Source organism: Xyrauchen texanus, chromosome 41 (assembly GCF_025860055.1).
Source record: "Xyrauchen texanus isolate HMW12.3.18 chromosome 41, RBS_HiC_50CHRs, whole genome shotgun sequence".
Classification (NCBI taxonomy): domain Eukaryota; kingdom Metazoa; phylum Chordata; class Actinopteri; order Cypriniformes; family Catostomidae; genus Xyrauchen; species Xyrauchen texanus.
The window spans coordinates 11,994,951-12,017,462 of NC_068316.1; the positions used below are offsets into that span (position 1 = coordinate 11,994,951).

General features: G+C 37.7%; 1 protein-coding gene across 1 annotated transcript in view; it reads left to right on the forward strand.

Annotated features, from left to right (window-relative positions):
* The first annotated feature begins 1,399 nt into the window (after nucleotides 1-1,399).
* The window catches only part of adgrg2a (adhesion G protein-coupled receptor G2a), a 40,756-nt gene continuing 19,643 nt past the window's right edge, over nucleotides 1,400-22,512 (forward strand). Inside the window, 9 exon segments of the mRNA XM_052114026.1 lie at nucleotides 1,400-1,621; nucleotides 9,393-9,493; nucleotides 12,741-13,330; nucleotides 14,958-15,014; nucleotides 16,782-16,829; nucleotides 17,084-17,140; nucleotides 18,713-19,162; nucleotides 19,363-19,410; nucleotides 19,502-19,569. Of these exon segments, the coding sequence (XP_051969986.1) occupies nucleotides 13,180-13,330; nucleotides 14,958-15,014; nucleotides 16,782-16,829; nucleotides 17,084-17,140; nucleotides 18,713-19,162; nucleotides 19,363-19,410; nucleotides 19,502-19,569 (879 nt within the window). The 5' untranslated portion in view covers nucleotides 1,400-1,621; nucleotides 9,393-9,493; nucleotides 12,741-13,179.

Genomic DNA, 22,512 nt, shown 5'->3' on the forward strand with positions numbered 1-22,512 from the left:
ACACTTATAGTGGTCAAAATAGTTTTAAAAAGACTTTTGGCCAATTGCTTATAACCCAGCAATGACAATTTGGATGGTATTTAAACAGACAACCCTGATCAATTTGGTTGTCAATTCAGTGTCAATAAAATAAAGTCTAGCACCTGTTAATTCTAAAAGTACATCACAATCCCATGTAAAACAGTTACTCTCAGAGTAGGGCTTATGTCAAGCTTGTTTTAAGAGAACTAGGTTGGAGAGAAAGTTCTCAAAAAGACCTTGGTTAGAGGCCAAGCAAGAAAATTAAATAAATAAATAATATAAAACCAATTATCTTAATCATATTTAGCATATTACACAAGAACACAAAAAGAAAGAGAGATAGAGGGCCCCAGGCACCCACACCCTGCACAAGAGAAAAGGTAATCCGCTGCATGTATGAAAGACATTTTCACAGGTTTCATTGTTTGTCTAATGTGTGTGAGCAGTAAAGAGTGGCGACAAGGAGAGAGATGCCAAACCGGTCTGAACTCCTCTGCACATCATTTATCTCTGTCGTTTTCTCCCACACAGACAAAAACACCATGTTCCTAACATTTCCAGGTCTTATTTTTTCTAACAACTCATATCACAACTCATTCACAGAGATTATGTGAGATGCCAAAGCATATTGAAACCAAAGCAAAAACATCTTTCATATTTGATGCAATCTTTATCCTAAAACTGCCCATGTTTGAAAGAGTTTCTTTCCAGAAAATGTGTGCCTTTACATATGACGCATTATAATCAATTGAAAGGCACACAAATTCATGGAATATTTATGCTGTCTGTGTGACGTTAACGTTGCTCTCAGCGATGAATCCTGAAAACAGCAAGCGTGTTTGACCTCAGAGAAAGCCTGAAAAACCTTAGAGGCCAACACAAGACATGCACAGATGGGTATGCTTTACCTCCGCTGACAGGCTCCTGAGGGTCCAGGAAATGCCTGAATCTGCATCCTGGACCCTGCTGTGTCTAAAAGAAAGACCAGGTGCCACCAGGTCCTTTTCATTGAGTAACCATGGTACTAAGTGAAAAGAGTGGTTATTTAAACACACTTAAAATATCTCCCAAACATTAAGACATTCTATCAAACGAATTCATTACAGTGAGGGCGATTACACTAACAAATACATAAAGAAAATAGTCATATTTAACGATTATTTATGTACATTTTGAAAATAGGCGCTTGGGCCACTTTATAGACTATAGCAGTATAGCGATATAATCTACAGTAGAAATAGATTTCACGTATTGTTTATGGCACAGTTTATGGTTCTTTCACAAAGTGCAGTGAAAGGCGTGTCGTCCTCTTGTTGCAGGCGCTAATGTACTTCGCACAATAATGGGAGTGACACAAAACATTTTTCTAAACCCCAGGAGCTGTCTCTTTTACTTTCTACAGATTTAAAACTTCGTTTGTTTGGTTATTTTCAATACCTGTTTGTGGCAGTTCTGAAAATCTGAAGCGCACCTTGGCTAGCACTCGTTAACGGTTAAAATTATTTAACCGGAGCGATCTAAATGGAGTTATGAGCGGGAAAAGAGCCGCGAATTTAGGATGACTTCACGCGCATCACGCAGCGCAGCGCGACAATACCAGGTGAGCGCGAGTCTTCATCAACATATTCAGACAGCTGCTTTTGCACAATTTAATAGTGTTAGATTTTTATATTTATGGATATTTTTAAATTCACGTGTGCTATCCAAAGTTGAAGCACAAAAGTACAACTGAAACACTTTCAAGTAAAGTTAGGAGTTAGGGAGCCATACTGATTAGTAGACGGACGGACGGACGGACGGACGGACGGACGGACGGACGGACGGACGATAGATAGATAGATAGATAGATAGATAGATAGATAGATAGATAGATAGATAGATAGATAGATAGATAGATTTACATCACTGTACAGTACAGATGTGTGGGTAGGCTATATCAGTACAGTGCCTCTCTAACCAATATAAACAGTTGAAATATGAAACGTCTAGTGCAGTTTTTTATTCTTCTATCAACTGCCTTTGAAGGAAGGAACAGATATTTGGCTGAAAAGTACAAGCATTTCTAAATCCTGTCCAGCCTGACTGCATTCCAAAAACGTCAATAACACAGTGTATTAATTTGACTTCAGTGGCATTCAGTTACATTTTATTCAGTCATTTGTATAAAGGGCTGTTCACCCCAAAATGAAAAATCGAATTTACTCAACTTAATTTTGATCCAAACCAGTGGGTTTGGCAACGGGGCTAAAGGAACATTTGATTTGATTTTCTCCTAAAACACTACAGAGAAACAAACAATAACACAGCACTTTCCTTAACACCTGTTTGTCATGATGCACTGCAAAAATGTTCCTGGTCCATGAGATCATTGCGGACAATGTCTTTAGTTTGAAATTTGGCAAATTTGTGTAGCCTATCTAATGAGAATCCCAGAAATTATTATTTTTTTTTGACAAAATACTTATTTATAATTTTCAGTTTTGTTCCAAGTTATTAATCAAAAGTTTTTTAGTAACTGTCTAATAAGTGAAATTATTTTAATTGGGGTTAAAAAAAAAAATCACTATTAAACGCATTGTTTGTATTAAGTGGTGGGTAGGCTATATATTTGTTTTGAAATTTTTTAAAAGTTGTCTCAACTTGACTGATCCAATTACAATGGAGTTTTATTTGTTTATAAAATACTTTGTATTGTATACTTTATATTTTAAATTATAATATTTGACTATTATATTTACATGATTTCACTTTAAGCCCCCTGTGGGCCTTTTACCCCATGTGGGAGACTTTTACCCCAAGAGTGGAATAATAGGCTCCCTCTCCTCCTTTGTTTTTTAAAATGAATTTTAATCAAAACAACCTTATATTATTATTTATTTTCACATAAATTATGTTTTTCCATCAATATTCAATAAAAAAAAATAATACAATTTTCAATCTTGATACACTTTGTGACTAGAAAAAAAAAAAGCAGATTTTCCTTAAGGTGTGCCTTTAGCCCCATTGTACCTTATCACTTAGTTTCCCCCATGGAACACTAAAGGAGAATTTAGGCAGAATATTAGCCTCAGTCACCTTTCACTTTCATTGTCTGGAGGAAAAAAAACATACAATATAATGAATGGATAATGAGGCTGAAGGTCTGCCAAACATCTCCTTGTGTGTTCCACAGAAGAAAGAAACAACATACAATAGGGTTGGAACAACATGACAGTGAGTAAATGATGACAGAATTATTATTTTTTGGTAAACTATCCCTTTAAGGAATATTTCTGGTTTCTGTGAGACACTTGTAATGAAATGGAATGTGGACAATTTTGTGAGTGTTAAAATGCAGAAATGTGAAGCATATAATTATATAAAAGCACTTACATTAATTCTTCTGTTAAAAATCATGTATTATTTGAGCTGTAAGCTGTTAGTTAGTGATTTTAGCACACTAAAATCATGTTAACATGTAAATTGTTTAGGCTACTTCTTGTGGCTATACTTTTGAAACTGAGTATTTTAACGTTAATGTTTTTTCAGAGTTTTGCTTTTTTTAAAGAACAAGAGGGGCAAGGTGAAATAATTTTTGTGGTACTCAACACTATGCCCAAAAGCTGTCAATTGAGCTTAATTGAACTCAGAATATTCCTTTAAGGCAAACAGGTTCCTTACTTTGATTTTTGACTTTCTTATTGTTTATATTCAAGAGATAAAGAATAGAAATATGTTCGAATTTTGGGGTAAATAAAGACCTGCTCTGAACCATGTAAACATAATGTGTGAATAGGTCAAATGTATTGGAATACAATGGGACACTTGTTTGCATTTTGTCCCCACAGAACTCTGAATATCCACAATCTAGGAATTGATATGCATTGACACGGTTTCTTCCACATAATTAACTTATTTAAACAAAATACTTGCATAATATTCATGCTATATACAGTACAGTGCATTCATACAAGTGTTGATGACTACCAAGAGACACACATAAAGCAACAGAGTAACTTTTAACTGATAACTTTGTTTGATTTGTTTGTTTTTATCTATGTGTAAGAGTTTGCAAGTAAGTGACTGGTTCTCACAAATCAGTGGAATATGAACACTGCCATTGAATCTTGATACTCTTTCATAACAATGAATGGAATTAAAGACATGACCTCATCGCATACAGAATTTGTGTAAAATACATTATGGATAAAACTCTAAAGATTAGCATTTTAGTTTTCCCATGACACACTTCCCAAAATGAAGCTCCATTGTCCCAAAAGCATGCACTGCCCTTTACAAAACCCAGGAATTAAAAACGCTCTCATCCAAAATGTTATTTCATCAATATATCAAACCATGCCTTCTGTAAAAACACAAAGGCCTTAAAATACATAGATATTATGGTGATTGATTATCGATTCACTTATCACAAACTCGGCTGAGAACTGCTTTGCAGTATTACTTTTAAATATTTTCTACATCATGTCTCCATTTAACATTACGTAAATTGCAGGTAATTTAATAAAACTAAACGGTAACACTTTACAATAAGTTTCCATTTGTTAACATTTGTCAACAGCCTACAGAAAACACTTAAACTACAGTGTCTAATTTCCTTAAATTGATTTTAAAGGTTATGTTAAAACTATAGAACATGAGTCCATCCACACGTGCAAATGTTTTAATTAATGGCACTTTTATTTAATTAAAATGCACTTGAGTCTTTGTCTTTGCCTCTTTTGTGTTTGTTTTGTGATTGTGTGATCTAATTTGTTCTGCTATCTTGGCCAGGTCTCTCTTTAAAAAGAGATTTTATATCTCAAAGTGACAAACCTGGCTAAATAAAGGTTAAATAAAAATAAATAAAAACAAATTTAGTTAACATGAACTACAATGAACAATACAGCATTTATTAATCTTAGTTAATGTTAATTTCAACATATACAAATACAATTTTATATCTAAAGTTGTATTTGTTAACATTAGTTAATGCACTATGTGTCAAGGATGAGAACAGTAATCCAAGTGCGGAGGCAAAGGTAACAGAATTTATTGATAACAATACACAGCTGAGCTGGAAATGTGTGTGGGAACCTGGCATTGACTGTAGAATGGAGATAGAGTGGTTTCAATAGGCTTGTGTGCGTTGTGGTAGTGTGGAGTGTATATCTGCGAGGAACCCTCTTTAGGAGAGGCGAGGTGGAGGTGGGACGGGTTTGGAGGGATCTAAATTGGACTGAATTACAGGTTTAATTCTGGAGAATTCAGGTGCCAGGTGCAATAGCACTGTTGAATAAAAGCATGTGCGGAAGGGACCTGGGCGTCGGGTTCTTGGGCAGGGAATAGAAGGGATTGGTAACCAAGGCAACCCTGGAAGGGTGATAGCCCCATATATGATGACGGTAAGGAATTGTGGGTATATTCGACCCAGACAAAATAAGAGCTCCAAGAATACAGATTACGGGAGGCGACGCAACTTAGGGTCTTTTCAAGCTCTTGATTGGCTCGTTCCGCCTGCCTATTCGTCTGGGGGATGAAACACAGAAGACAAATTCACAGTAGCCCCCAGCTGTCATAAGCCAAATCAACCGGGAGGCCATGAATGCGGAAGATGTGATTAATGACATCAACCACTGTCTCCTTTGCTGAAGGTAATTTGGGGAGGGTAATGAAATGAGCCACCTTCGATAACCGGTCCACCACGGTCACGACAACTGTGTTGCCATGGGACGGGGGATGACCAGTGAAAAAATCCATGGATATGGGGGACCAGGGTCTTGAAGAGACTGACAGTGGTTGGAGGAGCTTGGCTGACTGGAGGTCTTACTAGACACACAAATAGGGCAAGCGGACACGAACCAGCAAACATCCTCTACTAGCAAAGGTCACCAGAATCGCTGTCTAATGAATGCCTGGTTATGAGAAGCCCCTGGTTGGCAGGCAACGTTGGACGACTGGCCCCACCGGAGGACTTGTATCTGTACCGATCGCGGATGTGCTGGACATGGTACTTGATATTCTGGGAATATCATCCAAAAAGACAAACAAAAATCTGTTGACCATATCCTGAAGCACGTTATTCACGAGCCCCTGGAAGACAGTGTCTAAGTAAGCCATCCTTCTTCTGCATGAAGAACCCCACCCCTGCAGGAGAAGATGACGGACAGACGGGACCAGTTGCAAGAGAATCATTGAAGTATTTATTCATGGCAGAGAGCGAAAATAACTAGCCTTGTGGGGGGTGGGCAGCATATCAATAGCGCAATCATACAGGCGATGAAGAGGAAGGGTAATGGCGCGTGACCTGAACACCACCCTAAGATAATTAAATGCCACAGGTGCTCCGGAAAAATCTGCCAGTTCATTCTGAATTGAAACACAAGACTGGACAGGAGAGACACCAGAGTTAAGACAATGAGACAATGCGGACTCCAAGCAAGAACAGAATTGGTTGACCAGTCAATGTGAGGATTGTGGATTACCCACCATGGATGCCCTAACATCACTGGTGCTGATGGATACTGGACCAGGAGGAAGGACAGCGGTTCGGAGTGATTGCCAGAGACGAGGGTAAGCGACTTGGTGAAATGAGTAACTATGTCCGCTGATGGTATGAGCCACAATGGGCTCGTCCAACTTGACCACCAGAATCCACCATCTGTAAGCCGTTGTGACATCCAAGAAGTTCCCCTCTGCTTTGGAATCCACCAAAGCAGAGACAGCATGACTGGTCGGTCCATACTGCAGTCGGATCAGGAGAAGAGTCAATAGTGTGGGGGTTTTGCTCAGTGGAGTTGAGCTTGCACGTAACCCCCTTCCTACTGACGAATGTTGTATTTTGCTGGGCAGTTTGCGGAGCATGACTGGAGCCAGCACAGCAGAGGCAGAGTCCCTTGGTGATGGTCCGCTGCTTCTCCTCCTGATCTGCATGTTTTCTGCCTCGGACTGCAGTTCCAATGGCCCGGCAGCAGGAGTGGGGTGGATGTGATGGTCAGCCAGCTCGGGATGTGGGGAATGACGTCCGCTGCGTCGAAGCGCGAGACACCGGTCCACTCTAATGTTCAGATCCACCAGGTCATCAAAAAAGGGAGGCAAGTCCCAGAGCAAATGCTGGATGGTATCGGATAACCCATGCAGGAACTAATCCCACTGCGCTCAATCATTCCATTCGCAGGATGCAGCGATGGTGCGGAACTCGATGGCATAGTTTGCAACTGACCAGTTACCCTAGAACAAACCGGCCAGAACCCTCGCCGCCTCGCGGCCCTTGGAACAATCTTCCAAAGTGGGAGCAGTAATGTCCTCCGCTGGATCCATCCAGGCTAGATTGTTCGGTCAAGGATGAGACCAGAAATCCAAGTGTGGAGGCAAAGTTAACAGAATGTATTATTAATAATACACAGCTGAGCTGGCAATGTGGGTGGGAACCCGGCACACACTGCATTGTGGTGATGGAGAGTGTGTTCCTAGGCTTGTGTGCGTTGTGGTAGTGTGGAGCAAAGATCCACGAGGAACCCTCTGGTGAAGAGTGTGTTCGTACACTTGTGTGCATCATGGTAGTGTGGAGACCAGATCTGCGAGGAATCCTCTGGAAAAGTGTGAAAGTGTGTTCAATGGCGTGAGGGTGTCGTGGTAGTGTAGAGGGATAATCAATGAGGAATCCTCAGGTGAAGAGTTGAGGCGAGTGAAGAAACCAACAGAAGGGTAACCACAATCTGGGCACTACGGCAAAGACTGGCAACCGATAGAGAAAACAAAACTAGGGCAGAGACAGAGCGGTGAGTAACTACACACACACAACAACAAGCTAGCAATGAACATGAAACAGAGTTGGGTAAATACTGTATAGGCAGGCAACAAATAGCAGCACCTGAAACAGCGTAACATAAACACAATAGAATAAACCTGTGGGCTCACCGAGACCATAACACGATGAACTAACAGTGAACAATTGTATTTTTACAATTAAGATTAATAAATGCTGCAAAATATATATTGTTAATTGTTTGTTCATGACATCGAATAACTAATGAAAACAAATGGAACCTTAATGGAACTGTAAAGTGTTAACAAATAAACTATTCTATAATATTCTACTATATATACAACTGGAGGTTCTGGTGTGTGAAAATAAAATAGCTGATTACCATTGATTGGTTGCCTTGCTTTATGAGCTAATTTTTTTGTATGTAGAATTTATCAGAAAAGACTTGTCAAAGCATGCTTATGAGTACGTTATGAGTTTTTCTTTTGGTAGCTAATGTAATGATTGTTTTAGGATAATCATTTTCTCAAGTTTTAGTGAAAATTATAAAGCTTACTATTATCCTTCAAAGTTTTGAAACAGAAATAATGACTAGAGAGAGAGAGGGAGAGAGAGAGATTGTGGAAAGAATGAGAAAACAGACAGACAGATTTGATGAAAGGGACCCTTAACCCTCTACAGAAAACAGAATTACGGTTTCTCCCACACATTTAGTCATGGCGGTCTGCTTCTGTCTACTCAATAAACAAGGAACATTTCATCAGAATCTCTTTCAAACATACACACACAGTCATTCAGTAACCATCTGCACCATCTTATTACTGTAAGCCAACTGCAGATGTTCCATGACCCTCATGTTGTTCAAAAACCTTCCTTTAGTGGAACACAGAGAGATGTTAGGCATGTCAGCCTCAGTCACTATTAACTTTCATTGCATCTTTTTCCATTCAATGAAAGTGAATGGTGATTGAGGGTAATATTCTGTTAAACATCTCCTGTTGTGCCATGGAAGACCGAAAGTCATATGGGTTTCGAACAACATGAGGATGATTAAATAATAACAGATTATTCCTATAAACTATTCCTATGACGTTTTCTGTCCTTTCCATCTCTAAATAAAGTTGGGCCTCTTCTCCCTTGGTTTGTAGTCAGCATGCATGCTCTTACGTCATTATTGGGCTGTAAAAATATTTGCATGTGAATAACCTGAACATAATTTCATAACGAGAGAGAATCGATTACATACTTCTAGCAATAACAAATACTCTTAGACATTAGAGTAACAGGAAGTGTGTTACAATAATACAGTGCAGTATGATAACGTGAGTGTCAGATATTCTCTTTAAACCAAGAGCTGTCCTTTTGCTTTCTTCAGAGAGTTACCCACAAGTAATGCTAAAGAGGAAGTCAATTTCAATGGCTTGCATTCCAGTGGCACCTTTCTTGAAGTCTGTTGCAATGCTCACCATACTACCCTTACAATTTATGCATACTATGTTAGATGAGTTTAGTTAGAAGTTATATGACCTTTAGTAGTCAGGAACTACCTTCTGTAGTGCTCCTCGTTACATCCTGTAATTGTGTTAGCTTTTTATTTTTTTTACAAAATAGTTTTTTTTCTTTTAAGGATGCTTTACAAGCACAGCAAGCACATGAGTGGACGATACAAGAAGTCTGCTCATCACTTTGTCTGGATCCTCTGTCTTTGGGTTCACTTTCTGCCTCAAGGTTTGTATACTTTACAATATACTACAATTTTACCAGCTAAAACCAAACTTACTTTAGTTATACAACATACAGAATAGCAGGAGATAGAATGTGAGGCTGAGAGGCATTTGTGTTTGGCTTGTGATGTTAACATAGATAAATGCTAAGGTTTGTTTCATATACCTCCCCACTCTACATCATTATTCCTATACAGTATATTTGAGCAAAGAACAGAGTGTGAGAGTGATTTGAGAGACAATTTGCTTAATTGATTTGCCAGCACGCTCCTTACAAGTCAATAAAACTTCAAGTTGTAAAAATATTAATAGGAACACAGAAATGGAAATAGCCTTTAAATTATGAACAGGATGGACTGAATCAGCTGTGTTACTCTGAGTTACTCTGAGCAAAATGCAAACTGAGAACATTTGGATGATAAATCCAAATGGAATTCATAATCTCTGAGAACATCCTGATAAAAGAGAGAGAGAAAGGATATATGGAAGAAAAAAATTAGCAAGTGCTGGTGCTGGAGGATTCCAGTGAGCTGCAGCATGATTTCATTTCCCTGCTTTAATGGGAAATTAATTAGTGGTGAACTGAAAACAAAGAGATTTAATACATTTCACTCCTCACTGCCCCAGAGAAAACACCATCACCATGGAAATCACCATCAGCACAGACAAGATGAGAGAAAGAAAAAAGTGGGGATGTAAAGAAACAAAGAATGAAGGAAAGGGGAAGCGCTAGGTTGTTCTGAAATCTAGAGGAATGGGTATGAAATGTTTAGGCCAGGGATTCCCAACCCCTCTGACTTAAAATCCCCCTGAGATTTTAAGCAATGCTAACCTGTCAATAAATTAATTATACAACGTCTTCACATGCTTTCATGACCATTGACATTTAGATTGCAATCTCACAAACCCCTAGTGTTGGGGAAACCCTGGTTTAAATAGTTTACGCTGATAGCTTTAAAATTTTAAAATAGCTTTAGCATTTTTCACCCAATTTGGAATGTCCAGTTCCCAATGCACTCTAAGTTTTCATGGTGGCGTAGTAACTTGCCTCAATCCGGGTGATGGAGGACAAATCCCAGCTGCCTCCTCATCTGAGACCATCAACCCACGCATCTTATCATGTGGCTTGTTGAGCGCATTGCCATGGAGACATAGCGCGTGTGGAGGCTTCACGCCATCCAACGCGGCATCCAAGCTCAACTCACCATGCGGCCCACCGAGAATGAACCACATTATAGCAACCTCAAGGAAGTTACCCCATGTGAGTCTACCCTCCCTCTCAACCGGGCCAATTTTGGCTGCTTGGGAGACCTGGCTGGAGTCACTCAGCACCCCCTGGGATTCGAACTAGCGAACTTCAGGGGTGGTAGCAGCATCTTTTACCACTGAACTACCCAGGCCCCCCCCCCAGATTTAGTTGGTTTAAAAGTGTTTAAAAGAATGTACCTTAGGGTAGACACCATTTAATTTGATGCTAATGAAAATTAAGCTGTGAAGGATAGAAGTACAGTGCATTAATTTAGTTGACTAAACTTTGAAAATAAATCTTTCCAAAAAAAAAAAAAAGAGTTGACAGAAAAATAGAAAACATGATTATTAAAATTTAGATGAACTTAGATGGAATATAAACAACTATCCTTAACAGCCTCGTTTTCATTTGCATCAAATTTAAAATGGGGTCTACCCTAGCTAAGATCAATTACATAATAGCTTAGCACTTAATTACATTATTTTTAGTTTGGACTGTGACACAGTCAAGTGTACTTAACGCCTTTAAAAGCATTCATGGTATGTTTGACTAAAGCATAAACATAATATCAGTCACAGTGTTGTTCTATTCAGGACAAATCTGGGCCAGCCTGTTTTAGCTTGATGTACGTTTGTCAAATTATCATACATAAGGAATGGAAAATTGCGAGCTAAACTAGAGATGTTTTAGAGGATTAGTTGATGTAATGATGTGAAAAGATTTAACAGAGCAGAATAACTTTCAGAGTCTACAAGACAAAAGGAAACACTGTCTTTATACATTTGCTGTCATAGTTGTTAATAGATTACATACATGTCAGTGGCCATACAGATAATCATAGATTTTGACAGAAGCCTCTAGCCTTTTCTTAATAATAACTAATTTAAAGTCAACATGAAATCAAAAGGGAAAGTTCACCCAAAAATGAAAATCTCTCATCATTTACTCCACTTCATGCCATCCCAGATGTGTTTTGACTTTCTTCTCCTGACCACAAACAAAGATTTTTAGAAGAATAACTAAAAATGTGAATGGTGGACAGGATTTTGAAGATCCAAAAAGCACATTAAGGCCAATAAAATTCATCCACACGACTCCAGTGGTTAAATCCATGTCCTCTAAAGTACTATGACGGTATACTGTAGGGGTGGGTGAGAAATAGATTAATATTTAAGCCCTTTTCTACTGTAAATTCTCCTCCCTGCACAGTAGGTGACGATATCCATAAAGAATGCGAATCACCAAAACCAAAAGAAGTGAATGAAAAGTGAAAAGAAGAATGTGAAAGTGAAAATGGAGATTTATAGTAAAAAAAGGACTTAAATATTGATCTTTTTCTCACCCACACCTATCATGTGGTAGTAAGAAGATATGTATTTAACCAATGGAGTCTTATGGATTACTTTTACTTTTTTTGGACCTTCAAAATTATGTTACCATTCACTTTCATTGAATTTTTTTTTTTGTTAATCTTTGTTTGTGTTCGGCAGAGGAAAGAAAGTCATACACATCTGGGATGTCATGAGGGTAAATGTAGAGATTTTTAATTTTTGGGTGAACTATCCCTTTAATACCAATATTGCTGTTATTGTAAACAAATCATCAGTGCACTTATTTACAAATATAAGAAAAATATGAGGCTTTGTAATCTGTAATTATATTGTATTAACTTGCCCTGCCTTCTAAATTACTTTACTTATCAGATGACGTCACAAAGATCTTTTATTTTTCAACCCATCCCCTTCAACCATTTGTCATATAAAGACCACTTGTTATGGTCCAATTAATTCATGGTAGCCCTATTTGTTTTCATTTTTTTATCCAAATGTCTTGGAAACATCTCACATTACGGAAGTAAATGGAGTTGTGAATACTATTTCATGTTCACTTTAACACTGGTCATTATTTTCTTTTCCTTATTGTCCCCATGCTGTCAGCCTTAAGGACTGTCAGCTTTTTCATTTTTAAAATTAACAATCTTTTTATGACCTTCTCTCCAAAGTGGATGGCTACTTTATGTCTGACGCTAAGGCTGTCTTGCAAGGGTGTGAAGACCACTGGACTTTCCAACCTCAGGGGCATAGAATCCCTGTGCTCTTTCAGATGACGGTATGTGTGGACATACAAGTTTTATCCCTGGGTGAGTGGACTGCATTTAGCTACTTCTCGGCCCCTGCACCCCGCTATGAACTGGCCCTGCAGGGAGATGAAAACTCCCTGTATGCCTGGCTGTTGGGTGTGCGCCATCAGTTCCCTGTCCAGTTGACCCTTCGTCGCTGGTACCGATTATGTCTACGATGGGACGCCCCTCACAAAAGCTTCAGCCTGACGATAGGCGGTAGTTCAGAAGTATATCAGCGCACAGCCATCGCTCGTGCAATCCCCCCCTCTGGGCAACTTCTACTGGGCTGCCAGCCAAAGGCGTCCCTCCCGGGGTGAACATGGCCACGGTGGAGCTCTACCTGTTCCGCATATGGGACAACGTAGGGGAACATCGGGCTTGCGAGGATGGCACTGTGGTTGGCTGGGACTCGCGACTTTGGACCATCACACGAGCCCAGGCCAGAATCCAAGATTATAAGCTGCAATGTGGTAAGTACATGAAGAATGTGATAACCACAAAGATTAACAAGAACAGAGCCTGTTTAACCTGTAATGTATGACAGATGCTTAAAACAGCAGTGATACTTGCGTAATCACTTTGAGTGAGCCAGCGTCAGTCAGGTCAACTCAGTAAACCATAACTAGCCTGAAGCAAGTTCTCTCTAAAAATATGAAAATTATTTTTACGTGTAGTACCTTTAAAGATCTCTTGAGTGTAGTGTTGCTGACTGAGTCTTCCTTGTAAAGATGAATGTGTTTAACATGTTGTGCCTAATCTAAAATTGAACACTAAAAGTGTTGTTTATTTGCATGCACCCTCTGCTTTGTTTTAGCACCCGATTCCCTAACATAGTTCCACAAATCAGATAATGGTGCAATGAAATTGTAGATCAGTTCTAAGTATTTGTGATCCAGGCACCTGAATTGGCTTTTGAACTACACGTGTATACCCAGTTGTATGCCCAGTTACAACTTCTCTATCCATGAATTACTGCTGCTATGATCAACATAAAACATACACAAAACGTTTTTCTTTAAGCGCGCAGTACTAGTGCAATGTTAATGGTGCCAGGCATAGAGCACTGAGTTTTGTAAATAAAGCGCAATTTACAAAAAAAAGAGGCATGATTGTGCTGAAAAGTATGAAAATTATGAAATACTCCCATACTGCGTATTTAGAGCCTGGTTAAACTGGATTGCTGGTGATTAGTGATTAAGATGCTGTTTTTTGTGCTAAAATATGGCTCATAAAAAGTGGTGCGACTGTTTAGTGAATTCCTCCTTCTGTGTGTAATGTAGTCATATACATGCATGAAGATGCATGATGCTATTCATGTTGCTTCACTAATACATTTTTCAAGAAAACTCCTCACTTTTATTAAATGCATGTATGCTGTAGATGCCATGTCTGTTCCTTGCATCAAAAGTTTTCCAGCATCTAGTTGTACATTTTTAGTGTGATTTTAGTGGTAAGACGCATCTTTTATGATCAGATCTGGCTTTTTCACCCTTGAGCTGGAGGAGCTTTCTGCCTATAAATAAAAATAAAAAATGAGATCTCTGTAATTTCTCAATTGTTTCTCCAAGACAACAGTAAGATTACAAGTCTACTACTTTTCTCCTGAGAAAGAAAACCCCTAGTGATCTCAAATATATCTCCGCTAGGGTTTCAGAAAATCTCAACAGTGTGTCAAACTGTGCTCAGATTTGCCACAATATTTAAGTCTGCATACATTAATTTCTTAATTTTTACAGCTCTGTGCTCTTCTCATTTTTGTATTTTTATATTTAATTTTAGGAGAAACCTGTGGCATAAAGTTGATACTTGAAATGTAATCATTATGTGTCCTGAGCAGTAAAACAGCAACACCAAATGTGTGTTGCACATGGATTCATACTCCACAGGAAATTGATTCAAATCCATTTGAAATATCCTACAGGATATTTGAAGCATTTCAAAGCACATCCAGGTGCAGAGGGCTGATTGAAACCTTGAATGTCTTGATTAAAACATCATAATCAGGATATACAGATCAGATTTTGATGCAGGGAACAAGAAGGGCAGTAGTATTATAATTTGTGCATGGCTATTCTTTTTCTATATTCTATCTTTTAGGCCTAGGGCATCTGCGTATGAAACGCAATGCACACGGAAGTACAACCCCATCCAACAGTAAGTGCAAGTGTGGATTCACTTCACTGAATACAGTTGTAGTGTGGTGGTGGGTAACTCTGTGTACTGTGTGTGAGTGTGTGTACTGATGAGCGCAGTTCTCACATGTTTACCATATTACCTGGTAACTTCTTACAATATTTATATAATCTGTCAATATGATTGATGCATGAAACCAAGATATAACCTTATATGTGTGTGGTAACCTCATGGTAAAAGATCTGATCTCCAAAAGAAAAGATGAAGGTTTAATCCAAAGTGTAGGTGTTAAAAAAAACACAAAATAAATAATAAAATAAATAAATATAATAAAAATAAAAATGTGCTTTTATTGTTGTGCCCTTAAGGACAAATACAATCATAAAAGAATAACTTGATCAACTAATGATCATGTTGTTCAAACTATTTTTGTGTTGTTGTTTTTTTTCCATGTGGAACACAAAAGATGTTTAGCATAATGTTTATGCTGTTCTTTTAGGTACAACAAAATAAGCAAATATAAGAAAAGAGTATAATAAAAAAAAAGTATACTAAAATTGTCCAAACAACTTTGCACTATTTTCATTAATTTAAGGAAAAGAATATAACCTTTAAAGTGCCTCTCTTTCATGGTGGATAGGAGCAGCCAGGACATTCTGCTAAACATCTCGTGTTCCATGGAATAATAAAAAAAAAATGTTTCACAAAATTTGGGATGAACTATTCAACCAAATATGCACCAAAACCTGCATTTTGTTTTTGTTTTTAAAAAGAAGATAGTTTGATTCAGCAGCCTGACAAAAAAAAAATTAAATAAAAAAAAAAAAGGAGGGGGTGGGGGGGTTGAGTAAAAATGTCAAAACATCTAATAAAATGCTCCAAAGAGATGTTTTAGTCACCAAACCACCCAAGAAGAAATTGAGACCATTTAACTTCATAGAAAATGTGGATAGTTCCTAGGTATCATTATTGTTTTGCAAATGAAAGACACAGGTTATCTTTTATGCTACGCATTATTCTCACTCCTCTGCATAAGTCACACAAAAGGTACATTTGTTCCACAGTAAGTGTGTGACGCAAACAGATGATTTGAATAGCAGATGGGTTGGGTAAACTCACAATCATGTGTTGTTTTTTGTCATATTGGACTGGGTCACGGAGAATAAGGAATGCCTGGCATGAGTCTAAGGAAGGTGTATCTCTGCACATATATATCATCTTAAGAAACAAAGATTGAAAAAAGACATCTGGTTGAGTAAAATATTCAAGACATTCTCAGACAGCTCACAATTTAGATCAATTGACTAATGTGCTGTTTCATGTAGTAAGCAAGCCACAAAAATGTAACATCTCTGTAAACATGTAGTAAACGGTTCTTATCGAATTTTTTTGTTTTGTTTTGTTTTTTGAGGCAATTGCAGAATATACTTTTAAATTCAACAAACATAAAAAATTTGGCAAAGTATATGAAGGACATATTCGACATAACCCCTATATATATAAAGCAATTATTTCTTTTATTTTTTTTAAATGCAAATTATTAAATCAATAAAAGTAATAATTACACACACACACACAGATACATATATATATATATATATTCTGGGTAGGACTAGGGTTTTATATAAAACAATAGTCTATGATATGTCTCTGTTTATGCAGCCAAGTAAACGTATATGGATGACGGTGTCGAAAATTACACTAATGAGCAGACATGGCCTGCTAATTAGTGTAATTTTGGAATTTCAAGGTTTAAATGGTAAATTTGAATATTTTGTTCTCTTTCAGCTTCCCAAGGTGTAGCCGCTGGCCGAGATTTTTCCTTGACATCTCCAAGTAAGTATATGTACAGTACATGTTCCACGTACAGTACATAATGTCACCAACAGAAGCAGAGAACATTTTGTTATCATACACTGCTTCTGTAATTAAGCAGCCTGTAAACTGACATTTTTTATTCATGTGTATTTTAAGAATTAATTATCATATATTTGCATATTGTATTTACCTACAATTTGTTTACAGCTGGATTGAACAAAACATACCTTTTCTTTTATTCCCTTTTCTTCCTCCCTCTCTCCCTTACTAAGGTCCACTCTACTCCACTTTGAACTCCATTATTACCAATGCACAGAAACTCACCCAAGGTCAGTAAGTAGCTTTTAGATGCTGATGAATATCATGAGCTGGAGTGTATGTGAGGAGATGTGCCAGTAAAATAACCTTCATTCAGGGAGTCATTTACTGTGCATTGTATCAATTTTGAATCAGACTTGCAGAGGAATATGTCTTTTACTTTAGTGACTTTTTACTCACCTTAAGTCCAATAGTTAATCTGCAGTCTATGTCCATGTACACATTACAACGTTTTGGTAGTGACCACTTTCTTTGAATACTCAGTAGTATAGAAGACCTTAAGAATACTTATTTATGTTTATTTAAATAGAAATAGCCATTTGTAACATTCTAAATGTCTCTAAATCGTCTCTAAACTACATAATGTGCAATGTGACTCAAACACTTTCCTATATCAGGTTTATTTTCATTCATGTATGTCCAAATATTTTGGCTATTAAGTTAACATAATGTAAAAACTAATATAATGTCATGTAAATTTCCTCCTCTATGATATTTCCAGCAATTATCCAGATATGGAATAGGATTAATAAGCAAACCGAACTCCTACATGCCAAAGGAACAAAATAAGGCAAAAATAAACATGTGTTTAGTGAGAGATATGATTGATTCAAACACTAAAAGTGGATGTTCTGTATACGTATTAATATATTACAGTTGTAATAATAAAGTATTAATTAACATTATGGTTATTTAACATATTGTGATATTATTAAGTAAATTGTAGCATTTGATTATACTATGTTTTGTGATTTCTCAAACCTTCTTTATATAACATCCATCCCTTGCGCACTTTTGGCCTCTTGCGGGTGAGGCTTTTCAGACAGATAAACAGTAGCACTGGGCAGGGAAATACAGTACAGCACCATGAGCAGAACTGTTACCCGCTAGGATGGTTTATTTTGAACAAGAGGGGCGAACGGTTATGGAATTTAACACTGGAGTATAATACCGATCTGATGCGGATTGATAGATGGGTATAGCGATTGTGCGAAGAACCGGGCAGCAGGGGGGAAAATTACATTCAGTGAAAAGTCAAAAGAAGATTGCAATGAATGTAATTGTAACTATATCAGATATTATTCATAAAATAATAAAACACGGAAAATCATTGCATGGGCATTTTCCAGGAACCTCTGAAATAATTTCAGTGGGACCGCAGTCTTCTGTCTGAACGCCTTCAGACAGGCCAGCACCGACTGGGTGCGCTCGTATGTGAGGCGCACTGTCATCGAGACTAAGTCCAACTCCAGACCGAGAAAAGAGATGCTCTGAACCGGGAGGAGCTTGCTCTTTTCCCAGTTGACCCGAAGCCCTAGTCGGCTGAGGTGCGCGAGCACCAGGTCCCTGTGCGCACTAGGATTAGCCATTCGTCAAGGTAGTTGAGAATGCGTATGCATGCTTCCCTTAACGGGGCAAGGGCAGTATCTGCGACGTGAGTAAATGATTATAGATTTAAAAATGTTGTGTAAACTGTTCCTTTTTTCAGCAGAAGAAGAGTGACATCCATGTTTAGCTATAGTGTGTATGTGACCTACAGTAATTGGTGCAGTGATAAAATTCCTTTTGATTCTTTAACACAGGACCGGCCACAAATCCCTCTGGCAGCATGTCTGTTACAACCACCACCCTTCCACATCAGAGTCAGGTCTCAAGCATGACCTCTGCTTCAACCAGAACCATATCAAATTCTTCTTATAGCAGTATACCAAATATCATCACCACACGCCCTGCAGGACTCTCAACACATACTACACCATCAGTAAATCTCACTACACCAACCAAGGCTCCCCTCATAGTAATTACCACATCAAGTGCCACCATCACATCCTCTCCTCAAGCTTTGATTAGTTCAGCTATTACAACAACCAATGCATCTCACACTGGGGGATTGAAGATCTCAGTGCAGCCCACCTCTGAAATAACAGCCAATCACACAGCAGCAAGTTCTCCTGCTGCACCTACCATCATGAGTCAAGCAGCCAATCAGACTGCAGTTCTACTAACAAATACGTCCAATGTATTATTCACAGGTACAGCGACTATCACTGTTCTGATTAGGGTTTTTTTTCTCTTTTTTTGGAAAAAGACAAATGGCTTCTATTTCTGTTATAATTACACGATATTAAATTCCTTACCTTCATTCTCTCATTCTGCCACATATTACATAATTTATACATTATATAATTAATTCTAATGGGTTTTTTGCTTTAATATGCTGTTTCATTTTCAGACCCATTTGTGGTGCAGTGTAACTTTTCCCAGTACTGTGCAAATGAATGTAAGAAAACCTATTTTTTATTATTCTGTGACGTAATTTAGGTTCTATGTGGCGATTCCCAAGGATGTGTAAGATATTTTTGTTTTTACAGCATCATACTACTGGATGCTTGTGGAAGTACATGGCTCTAATATGACTGAGAAAGACATTCAAATTTGGGTATGAATAGTTTTCTTTTTATTATTATTATTATTATTATTATTATTATTAATACAGTGCTTGCACTGTTTTCACATTCCTGAAACATTCTATTAAAATTTCAATTTGTGGATAAAATGAGCATAATTTTTAACCTTAAGGGTTACAAAATCTTGTCACTGGGTTACTTTTTAAATGTATTCCACTACAGATTACAGATTACATGCTGTAAAATGTGATTTGTAACATATTCTGTTAGATTTCTCAAGGTTAGTAATGTATTCTTAATACTTTTGTTTACTTCAGCACTGGAATATTTCTTCACTTGTTTTGACTATAAAAACTCTGCCAGTACAATAAGACAAAATACACATGTTAAAAATACATTCTCTGACAACCCTAAATATCTTATGCAGTGTTGTTTTAAAAATAAGATACATTTAACTGATCTTGTTTTAATGATATTTAGATATTTTTACAGGAAACAATACAAACATTTTTAAGAATATGATTTTTGCCCAAATATTTAAGGTCTGATAAATGTTTTCCATCTGAAAGGACTACATTTTAAATGAAACAAATGACAATAAAATGCAAAGTAATCTCTTCAGTAATCAAAATACTTTTTTAATGTAACTGTATTCTAAATACCAATTATTTAAATTGTAACTGTAGTGGAATACAGTTACTTATATTTAGTATTTTAAATATGTAATCCCGTTACATGTACTTTGTTACTCCCCAACCCTGCCTCTAAGGTACTCCCACTGCACCCTTTATTTCAATCTGAGCTTATTTGTACCTCATCTGTCCCAAAATGGTACATATTAGTTCCTTAAGAGTCTTGTCTGTGCCTAAAGGGAATATATTAGTACTTAAACAATGTCAAAAAGTAGAGAGTGCTGCAAAAGTGGGGTATAAAGTTAAGATGCTCTAATGTCAATGGTTCATATTAGCCTCTCTCCTCCTCCTTTCCATTAAATCCCTTTACATAAGACTAAACCCTTATTTAATTCTGTTCTTTTGCAGACTTGCAAACCATGGCATTTCCTTCTGGAAATGTAAATCTTGTTTTAAGTGTTTTTCTTTTTCATTGTTCTGCATCCAAATAGTCATATGCATGATTAATTGCACAGTTCAGAGAACTATATGGAATGTGCATCTAGGCTAGCTATAGTATACAGTTTTTCCCATTAGCCTATTTATTAGAATAACTTCTGTGTTTGTTTACACTAATGCCTGCTTACACCAAACCAATTTTTTCAGAGCTATTGTTTGTTCTGAACGAGCTTTTGATTGGTAACAATGGATTCCGATGTCGCTATTCACTGTGGGTCTGACAAATCATCTGCCGAAAAGCCTAAGGTTTTTTTTGGACGGAGAGTGGTCAGATATTTTTCCTTCAGACAGCGATGAAAACTGTCTGACCAATGAGATAAGAGCTTTTAATATTTTTTCCAGAATTGCTGCAGCTGCTCAATCCAGCATGTTGGGTGCTCTAATCAACTGGCAAACACTGGCTTTGGACATGCAGCTGATACACACCACCTAAAATTGCATACTTAAAAATAAATAGTTGTTCATGAACCCTTTGTACTGCAAACATCAACCCGGTCTGTTTTTGAAAGACTGCTCATGGTGTTTTGTCTTAATGTACATTAATATGTATATCAATGTCGATGTATATTCTCATGACATTAAAATAGCAGCGAGGTTCGGCCATTTGTTTGCACTAAGCTCCTAGTCAAATAACCCATAATAAGATTCATTACACGCAATGTTTTGGACAAACAATTGCAGATCACACTGCTATTTGTATTGCAAGGACAATATAACAAAGTATTGAGTAACGCTCCTGTTCTATCTGCTCCGTACGGGACTCGAACCAGCGCCAGGCTACAGCCTCTAGCGTCAGTCGCTAGTGCACCTCTTGAGGTCAGAGAGAGTGAGGTTTATACACATTGCACAGCTATCTATCAGCTGGCTCCCATTACAATATGTTGGTCTACCTATCATTATGAGGACTTTCCATAGACATAATGATTTTTATACTGTACAAACTATAGATTCTATCCCCTAACCCTCACAGAAAACTATCTGCAATTTTACATTTTCAATAAAACATTGTTTAATATGTTTTTTAAGCTATTTAAATTATGGGGACACTAGAAATGTCCTCATAAACCACAATCATAGCATAATACCCTTGTAATTACCCATTGTAATTAATGCACGTTAAGATGAGTGAAAGAAGAAAGTTCCCATCCTGCATAAGTATTAATTGCTAATATAGCCTAATCCTTTTTATTTCATTTTGAAGCTTATGATATGTGTTCATGGAAAACAAATAATAATTTCCTTAGTTAAAAAAAAAAAACCCTCAGTGGGTAACTCAGTGAGAATTGACGAATTGATCCAGGGTGTGCTGAGTGACTCCAGCCAGGTCTCCTAAGCAACCAAATTGGCCCGGTTGCTAGGGAGGGTAGAGTTACCTGGGGTAACCTCCTCGTGGTCACTATAATGTATGGTTCTCGCTCTCAGTGCGGCACGTGGTGAGTTGTGAATGGATGCTGCAGAGAATAGCATCGGTCTCCACATGCGCCATGTCACCGCGGTAATGCGCTCAACAAGCCACGTGATAAGATGTGCAGATTGACAGTCTCAGACGCGGAGGCAACTGAGATTCGTCCTCTACCACCCAGATTGAGGCGAGTCACTACACCACCACAGGGACTTAGAGTGCATTAGGAATTGGGCATTACAAATTGGGGAGAAAAATAAATGTATTGATATTTTTGATACAACATCAGTATCGGAAGTATCGATACTTTAGGATCGATCCACCCATCCCTAGTGAAATAGTTTTAGTTAAAAAAAATTATGAATTCAGTGTGAACAGACCTTCCGTCAGAGGCTCGTCTCACAAAATTGTCACGGATTTTGTGTGAACTGGCCTTTAGACTC